Below are 9,365 nucleotides of genomic sequence, written 5' to 3'. Positions count from 1 at the left end.
GACGATGGGAAAAACCATCAATCAGGGTCAGACTGAGGGACCTGGGGAGGCTCCGCTAGCAGAGAGGAGAAGGCAAACAGAAACAAAGGCAGAAAAGCAGAGTGGGATGGGGGGGTTGGAGAATCCCCTGCAGGGGACACATCCAGCAGGATGGGGGTGACCTCCTGGGGCCCTTTCAGCCCCATTTTTATGGCCTGTTTTGGCAAAGATGGGGAAAACACGTTCCTGCCCAGGTGGCCCTCTGAGCCCCCCAGGCTTCACCCAAGGTGGGGGGCGGCTGCGCCCCAGCCAGCCCGGGGTGAGGGGCTGCACGGTGCCTCATTGTAGAGCAAGAGGGAACTATGGCAGCTGCTCACGGGGAACAAAACAGGCAAATTTAGGGCAGATTTGCATTTTAAACACAGCAAGTGCATCACCCCCATCACCCCCAGCCACAGCCATGGGTGCTCACCACCGGCAGCCACGGTCGAGGCCAGGGCAAGCGCTGAGCTCAGTGCCGGACACGCGGCTCTTGCCTTGGCCACGTCCCCAAAAGGCGCTGGTTGCGTCACCGGGGCAGAGCCACCAGCCCCTGGCACGTCCCGTCCCCCCTCGCAGCTGCAAAAGCAAACGGCCGAGCGAGCGTGTCCGTCCGTCTGTCCGGGGCTGCGTTCGGGCTGCGGTCGGGGTCGCCGCCATCCTCAACCTCATGGCACTGCTGCCCGTGGTCACCTTCCCCTGCAGAGCCCCCCGCCCACAGCACCCCGACAACACCACGGACAACACCACGGCATCGAAGGTAGGAGAGACCTGAGCCCCACGGGGCTGCCCCACTCCAGCAACGAGTTTGTGGGTCCTCTGCTAAACCTCACTGTCCCCTGGGAAAGGGGGAAACCCTCCCTTACCCCCCCAGCACATCTGCTGAGGCACCCTCAGGAAAACATCTGGAACAAATGGGAAACATTTGCTTTCCAAAACACCTCGAATTAGCCCGTTTTCTCACGGGCACCCAGCAGGTCCCAAAGGTGACGTCCAAACAAGGGGGGCTGGCTGGGTATTTTTTGGTGTAAATCTCCCACGACAGCACAGGACTGTCCTGACCCTTCTGCACCACCCAGGGCACTGCAGCCAACACCAGCACCATTTCCCAATCCCCACGTTCAGCTATTTTTTTTCCCCCCTGGATATTTGCACAGGTTTCATTTTGTTGCTGTCAGTGCAGCACAAGAGGGAGAGCTCAGCAGAGACCCGAGGTCAAAAATAACAATTTCACCACGGGAAGGATGGAAATCTCCCCAAAGCTCCCCCTGCAAACCCCAAAGCTCTCATCACCCTGCCCCTCTCTCCCCACAGCTGCTGGGGACGTGGCTGTACGTGGCTGGGGCTGCCCAGTTCCCCCAGCACCTCCTGGAGCTGCTGCTCATCGACCACGGCCACCTCGACGTGGAGCCCCGTGCCAGGGAGCGGGAGCTGCTCATCACCCAGCGCGTGGCCGTGTAAGATGCAGCCCCCGGGGTCTCTACCCCAACCCCTCTCCTCCCGCACGCTGCAGCCCTCGCAGCCATCCCAACACAACATGAGCACAGTTTCATGCTGGTTTTCCCAAAGAGAGAGTCTCTCCTGGCTGCTCCGTGCATGATCTCCCATCCCCTCTCTTCTTTACCCTTTCGTTGATTTATTTCTTCCAACAGCCACCAGGTTTAGGCGAATTTTGCAGGGCACAGGGCTCTTGCAGGCACCAAGCCCTGCAAATGTGGAGGATACTGACAAGGAGAAGACCTCTCCATAGCAGAAGACGTTTCCAGAGGTCCCTGTGCAGCGGCTGCTAACTCTGCCAGGCAGCAAAAGCTGCTCCCTCCCCAGGGTCAGAGCTTAAGGGGATGAATTTTTTCTGTGCCAGCACCACCAGGGTGAAAAACATCTCAGCACCAAGGAGCCAGGGCAAGGGCCAGGCTGAGGGCACGAGCTGTGGGTGGAGGTCAGGCAATGCCAGGGAGAAAAGGTTTATTTCAACCCTGCAGAGGAGCCAGCACAGCCGCCTTCCCGTCTCACAGCCGGGGACACGTGCCCCGTGCAGGGACAGAGCCAGGGCTTTGCTGGTCCTTTCCAGCCACGTGGAGGGTCTCCACTCTCCTTCCCCATGTCACTCCTTCCCCTCTCTCCCTCTCTCTCCAGGGGGGACCAATGTCTCACCAACAACTCCACCTACTTTGAAATCAGGGCTGGGAACACCACGCTGGTGAAGCACGGTGAGCAGCACCAGCGGGCACGGCTGTCGGGGTTATCACAACCCATTTTTCTCACAAGCTGAGACACACAAAGGGCCCATGTCCATGTCTTACATCATCTGATGCATTTTATTCCTGGGTCACTATGAAGCCTCAGTGGACTCCAAACAGCTCCCCGGGTCTAAACCCCACACAGCAATGAGCAAACCCACTGGCATTGCAGGGAAGGAGACCGCCTCGTTTGTAAAGTCATTTCACAATCCCTGTGGGAGAGGAGGGCAACATTTACAGCAGGTTTCAGCTCTGAAATCGTTTCCTCCTCACTGAGGAAAGGGGGTGAGCCGTTTGGGGTGGGAATTGCAAACCCCAGAGCTGCAGTTTGCACTGACCACACCGAGTCCACGTCGCTGCGAGCAGGGCAGAGCTGATTCACTTTTCTGCAGCTCCCCCTGCTCACACCTCGAGCCCCAGCGAGCCCAGCACATTGCAACCATAACACAGGAGCTGGGTGGCTTTGGCTCCTTCACACCCCAGGCCCACACTTAGGAAATAAAATTCACATAAATTGAGAGCCAAACGACTCGCACCACGTCAGATCCCAGGGACTGTGGGCATTGCCCATGCCCAGGCTGCAGTTTGTCACTGCTGCAGCACTGCAAATTTGAGTATCACTGCTGTTCCCAACCCTGATTGATTCTCTTCTCTTGAAGCCAAGACCCAGCAAACTGTGGGGACACTGATGAACCTCAGCTCTGAAGACCTTTTACTCATCCAGTACCAACTGCAAAGAGAAAGGACGTATTTGGGACTGTATCTCTATGGTATGTAAACTCCACCCTAAAATAACCTAAAGCTACAGTGGGACACCAAAACAGGCACCTAAAATTATCAGCTAAAACCACACAGCAGCTTGGTTTCCACCAACAGTCACTCATTTTCCTGAGACCACCACTCCCAGGATCACGGGAGTATTTACAAATCCCATTAAAACCGAAATCTTTTGGCAGAGCAGGAAGAGCAAGTTAAAGACAAAACCCACTTACGCCATAAACACCCAGAGAGCAGGAAGCACGTACAGTTCAGCACCGGTATCATTGCCAAATCTCAATATTTTCAAGCCAACCATGATTTTTTGTTACTTACCTCCCAGGGCAGAGCACGTGGCTTTGCAGTACTGACACAGGCAAAGCTGATCAGATCTACCCACAACCCCACCAAGCAGCGTTTTAGACCTTGATAAGGTTTCCCATTGCCCTTCCAAGCTGCCAAGCAGTTGCTTAAGAGTTCAAAAAACACATTTAGCAAACCACCTCCACACTCAGCCCTGATCACTCCTGATGCTCCAGGAGTCTCAGACTATCCTGCAGCCCCCTAAAGCAGACAAGACCAGAGCTAACTGGGGAGAGGGTGGAAAAAAGTGACGCCCAAGGTGTATTCACCAGAGCACGAGACCCCAGCAGAGACCACAGCAGCAGCAAGCGTTGGCGGGAGCACAGGGAAGGGAGGCAGAGAGGGCAGGGATGTGGCATGAAGGGCCACGCCAAGGCCACCAGTCCACATTTAACACCTGATAAATGCTTCTCCTTTCCCAGCCCGAAACCTGAGTGTGAGCACAGCTCACCGGGAAGAGTTTGAGCACCAAGCCAAGCGCCTGGGGCTGAGCCAAGAGGAGATCGTGTACGCGCCGTGGAAAACGGTACGTGGATGTTGACGGGTGGGCAGAGCCACCACAGCCACCAACCCAGGCAGGGGTGCCAAGACCCCGGGCTGCAGCTCCAGCCACCAAACTGGGGTTTCAGAGAGAGATTTTAAAGGTGGTGGAAATGATTGAGGGGACTAAGTAAAGGCAGGCTTGCTTCAACAGCGATGGTGGCTTAAAATAACACCCCTCACAGATACCTGAGTCCTCAAAGCAAATACCTGCACCTGAGTGTCTGCAGTGGGAAAACTGCCAGGGCTGGGATAGTTAAAGCACAGGATTCTTGCTCCAAAATTCCCCATTTTTCCCCCCCAGCAGAGGCCAGCCACCCCTAGCAAGGGGCAGGAAGGGCCAGCACCCTGAGGTGCTGCACAGCCCCACTTCAGCAATTTAAACCCCTAAAAACCTTGGGTTGTTTTGAGATCAGGATTTGCTTTCCTGGCACCCCGAGGTGCTGTGTGAGTGGCTGTAAATGGGGTTCAGGAAGATCCCTCCAGCCAGTCCCCCTCCCTCCCCAGCATGGGGGTGTCCAGCCCAGAGGGTCCTTTTGGGCTGGGGTCCAGCCCTGAGCTCCTGGCCCCATGGGACATCAGGAAAGAGGCAACACCATCAGATCCCACAAAACCATAATTTTCCCTTTAGTTTTTCCATTGAAACGTTAACCAGACCCAGCCCCAGTCCCAACCTCTGCCACCTGATTTAGGACATTTTGTCCTGCAAATGACCCAGTCCCCAAGCCAGCTTGACAGGGGTCCCTGTTGCAAAAAGAAGGGTGAAAAAATCTCTTACCTTTCCCTGTCCTGTCCGTCCATTCCTGTCCTGGCTGTTTGCTCATCCACAGCAGGAGCCTCTGAGCTTCCAGAAGTACCCAAAACCCCACTCCAAGCTGCTGAACAGGACCCAACATACCCCCCAACACTCCCCAGCCTCAACATACTGCTCTTAGAATTATCCCCCACAGGTTTGGGGGAACTGGGGACAGGGACACAGGCACTGGTTGAAATCCTCATGGTGGGGCTGGGGCTGAGGCAGGGGCAGGTCTCCTCTCCTCGTTAGGCAACAAGCAGCACCTGGGAGGCAGAGCCCAGCTCCTCACATTAACAGCTGGATCCCATTTAAAATTGGGCAAGGCAAATTACATTTAGAGAAAGCCAGGATGAGTGGAATCAGCCAGAACTGTTTGTCTTTACAAGCTCCAGGGCAATTGCTGTTAGCAGAGAAGGGTTTTGTGCCTGGCCACGAGGCAGGACACTGCATTTGAGGAGTAGAATGAAATAGATTAAACAAATGCAGAAAATATTTTGGGGACTTTTGTCACCAGGCTGAAAGAGATGGATGAGAACAGAGCAGAGACTCACGCATCCCTATGTCAGCCCAAGGCATTAGCAAAGCCTAAACCACACTAATTCTGAGTGCCTGGGTAACATAAGCTTTTTATTTCTTAAAAAGATTGAACCCCACTTTCCTTCTGAGCTTGCTGACCCACCAGCATAGCACAGCTCTGCTCCAGAAACCTGGTTTCCTCTTTACAGCCCAGCCATGGAAAATGGCACCAGCAGCAGCTCAGCACCCAGACAAGCAGCATCCGTGCCCGGGGCAGCGTGGGGAAGCCCGTAGCTTCTCTAGGCCCTCTTAGACTTATAATCAGATAAAAAGGAAAATAAAAATACTCCTTTCTTCAGTAAATTCTTTCCTGCTGGTGCGCTGACAGTTCAACTTATCCCCTTGGTGTTTTGGAAGGAGCTGTGTCAAACCAAAGAAGATGACAAACGAAACAGCCCGTGCACGGAGCCCGCGGCTGCGGTCACAGCGTCACCTCCTCCAGGGACACAGCAGCCTGGAAGGGCGGGTAACGAACACCACCCGAGGCAATAAAAGTTTCACTCAAACTCGATGCCTTGTGGAGATGTTGGAGAGCAGGGGTTCTGCAGAGGTCAGGGGCTTGCAAAAAGGAATTGAACATTCAGTTCACTTTGTGCATCATTCAACTAGGAGCCGGGAAAAGTCAACCTGAAGCAATGAGGGATGCAGGACAAGGTGACGCGTGGAAGTGTTTTCAGTGCTGACTCCAGTCTGCTCAGCTTCACACCAAGCTCGCAAGAGCTCAACTAAAAAAGCAGTACTTCAATGAAGCAGTAATGGAGGCTAACCAGGAGAGGGCAATCATTAACTGTTTTAAATGAGTGCACCAAGCATTTGATGAGTAACTGGAATATATAAAAGGTTAGAAATTTATCTTTAACTGTACAGTCTGAGGAAGAGTCTTAGCTAGAAGCAACCACCCAATTCTCCTGAGAGCAGCTTGACTGCCAGAAGCAGCCCAGCTGGGGCAGATGTTCCCACCCAAACCCTTTGGACCAGGCGAAAGCTTCCCGATAACCTCCAGCCCCAGCAAGGTTTGCAATATAACAGGACAATGCTGAAAAATTATCCTCAGGCCAGAGATGAGGGGGTGCTAACCTAGCCCAGGCTGGATTTTTACCTTCCCAGAGAAAAAATGCATGTTTCCTCATTTCCCAGGAAGCTCAGCACTCTGGAGGTGAGAAGGTTCCAGTCCCAAGACTCAAGTTTCTCTCTCCATGCCTGCGGGACAGCCCCTGTGCTCCGACACCCCTTATCACACCCCGGCCCCAGGGGGAGGACAGCTCTGTCCCTCTGTGTTTGTGAAAGCAGGGGAGGTTTAAAAAGAGCCTGCTTTTGCTGCGTGATTGTAAAGTAATTCAGTCTCAGCTCTAACCTAGTAATTAAGCACTGAAAATATCTCTCTTCCTTAAAAAGGAAGAAAAAGAGAAAAGCTGGAGGGAACACAGTGAAGAAGACAGCTCTGCTCCTCCCTCTGCAGCACCAGGGTGCCTGTCCCCGTATGGCAGCGTGTCCTGGGCAGCGTTTCAGCTCAGCCTTTGGCCCGATTCCTGTCCTAAAAATGAGTTTTATAAGGTCAAGTACAGCCAACTCCCTCCTGGTCTCAGGGCACTGGTACCTGGCCAGCCCTCGCTGCACACACATCTTTATCAGCTTGTGACATGAAACATAAGCCCCACCTGGAGAAGCGAGACAGAGAATCATAGAATGGTTTGGGTTGGAAGGGACCTTAAAGATCAGCCAGTTCCAACCCCCCTGCCAGCAGCAGGGACACCTTCCACTAGACCAGGTTGCTCAAAGCCTCATCCAGCCTGGCCTTGAACACTTCCAGGGAGGAGCAGCCACAGCTTCCTTGGGCAACCTGGTCCAGTGTCTGACCACCCTCACAGTGAAGAACTTCTTCCTAAAAGGGTAGGAGAAAAGAAAGAAAAGAAAGGGTAGGAGAGGGCAGCGAGGTGCGAGAGGGGATGCTGCCAGCAGCCCTGAGCGCTGCAGTCCAGAGAGCGTGGGTAAGCGTCTCAGCTGACCGAAGCTGACACCGCTGGAGAGCAGTGGCTCAGATTACAAGGACCCAGACTTTAGAAGATGATTTATAGCTGAATAAAAGCCTTGAATTACAGTCAGAGACATAAGGAACCAACAAAGCCAGTCTGGTCCCCGCGGCAAGTTTTGTTACCCAAATCAGAGGCCATTTGCACTACCAGGTGTGTTTCCTGAGTGACCTTCAGGATAGCTCCTGGTTGGGGTTTTTTTTATTTGTTTAAGAAAACATTGCACAAAGCCTGTCTTTTGAAAACCCTGTAAAGCCAGGTTCTCGAGAAAAGGAGGCTGAGGGGTGACCTTATTGCTCTCTACTCCTGAAAGGAGATTGCAGTGAGGTGGGTGTCAGTCTCTTCTCCCAAGTGACAGGACAAGAGGAAATGGCCTCAAGTTGCACCAAGGGAGGTTTAGATGGGATATTAAGAAAAATTTCTTTACTGAAAGGGATATCCAGCATTGGAACAGGCTGCCCAGGGAAGTGGTTGAGTCACCATCCCTGGAGTTATTTATAAGACGTGTAGATGTGGCACTTAGGGACATGGTTTAGTGGGCGTGGTGGTGTTGGGTTGACCATTGGACTTAATGATCTTAGAGGTCTTTTTCAACCTTAAATGATTCTGTGAGGGCATCACTGAACTGAAGAGTTTCCAGCTTTTCTGGGAAATGCACTTTCCTGAACAGAGAGTTATGGATACTGCACAGACAGAGCAAAGTCCAGCAACACTCAGGGACAGGTTAACAGTATCTGAACATCCCTGACTCATCACTACCATCATCCACCTTGATCTCAGCTTTGCTGCTTTTGCCTTTAAGAATTCTGTTCTCCCAGGTCCTCACAGGGAGAATCCTTCCCAGTGCCAGAATCCTTGATGAGAATCATCCCAGGAAGAGTCTGGTGACAAACAGCACCAATAAAACACATTGGGAAAGACATGCAGACACATGGTATCTCTTTTACAGACCTTTATTAGCAGACTGTTCCCTACATGAAGAATTCGAGTTAGATTCGCATTATAACAATTTGTGGTTACAGCTACAAAGATGGTTGTCATTTTGCATTGATTTTTGCATTCTGATATTCATATTCCCATTAGGCCACACTGGTAGGAAGGAGCCACTGCAGAATTTACAACAGATCTCAAGAAGGGGGGTGGAAAAAAATCATATCACTAAATCCAGATTGGTTAAATTTCCAGAGAGCCTCACCTGGAAGACTCTCCATGAACCACCAAAATCTGTTAGCAAAAAAGCAGCTGCTGAGTGCTAGCAAATCCTTTCCCGATTTCTCACACACTTCTCCACAGTGCCTGTTTGCATGTGAAGAGCACTGGCTGAACAGCAGGATCTGCAGATTCACCCTCAAAGCACAACTGCAGCAGCTGGTGTCCCAAGTGCAAGTTTCTTTCCATCTCTCTGGAAACTTGCATTTCCTTTAGTCCCTGAGATTTCTCCCCTCCCCCCCTTACCTAAAAATTCCCAGAGGTGGCTCTCAATTAGAGGTGGCTCTCAATTAGCTGTCGTGACATCCAACATCCACAGACCTTCTACTTCCCAACTTTAGCCATCCACCCAAAAGCCTTTCAGCCACACACAGAGGCAGTTCCAAAACTAAGGCGAGCCTCACAGTGCACCCTCTCCCCTCCTCCCCAGGTACTGCTCCTCACCAGCTCCCTTCTCTCCTATGGCTTCTTGCTACAGAATTTCTCTGGGCTGAGGTCCTCCAGCAACAACCCAAGATGTGGGAAAGGCAGTCCAAGTCCCAAAGGGGAAGTACACAAGTAACTTGTAGCATCCCTCCCCACAACTCGGCTATGTGATGTAAGAGAAAAAAAATAGAGAACTTTTTAAAACAGGAGAAATACAAGCACAGTAACAATATTTCAACAAGTCTATAAAAATAGTCTGACATAACTCTGTTCAAATAAATACAAAATAAATATGCTTTAAGCAGTAAAACAGTGGAATGCAACGCTGGTCCATCTTGCCCAAAATGAAAAGTTGGATGAGGATCTCACAGGCCTCAGAAGCCAGATCCTATCAACTAAGTAGCCCACAAT

General features: G+C 52.0%; 1 protein-coding gene across 1 annotated transcript; it reads left to right on the top strand.

Moving 5' to 3' along the window:
• Positions 1-439: 439 nt before the first annotated feature.
• On the top strand, positions 440-5,781 carry LOC104522739 (alpha-1-acid glycoprotein 8-like). The gene is made up of 6 exons (XM_029084298.1): positions 440-778; positions 1,333-1,475; positions 2,155-2,228; positions 2,918-3,028; positions 3,800-3,903; positions 5,647-5,781. Exons 1-6 carry the CDS (start codon positions 440-442, stop codon positions 5,779-5,781), a joined length of 906 nt encoding a protein of 301 aa, XP_028940131.1.
• Positions 5,782-9,365: the final 3,584 nt, after the last annotated feature.

The sequence above is a fragment of the Antrostomus carolinensis genome, unplaced genomic scaffold (assembly GCF_000700745.2).
Source record: "Antrostomus carolinensis isolate BGI_N321 unplaced genomic scaffold, ASM70074v2 scaffold30443, whole genome shotgun sequence".
Classification (NCBI taxonomy): Eukaryota; Metazoa; Chordata; class Aves; order Caprimulgiformes; family Caprimulgidae; genus Antrostomus; species Antrostomus carolinensis.
The sequence above is the reverse complement of the archived record's forward strand: the minus strand, read 5'-3'. Positions and strand labels throughout refer to the sequence as shown.

Coding starts and splice junctions, on each gene's coding strand:
- LOC104522739 (XM_029084298.1), top strand. CDS start 440: ATGGGTGCTCACCACCGGCAGCCACGGTCGAGGCCAGGGCAAGCGCTG. Junction 779..1,332: donor ACAACACCACGGCATCGAAG/GTAGGAGAGACC, acceptor CTCTCCCCACAG/CTGCTGGGGACGTGGCTGTA. Junction 1,476..2,154: donor ATCACCCAGCGCGTGGCCGT/GTAAGATGCAGC, acceptor CTCTCTCTCCAG/GGGGGACCAATGTCTCACCA.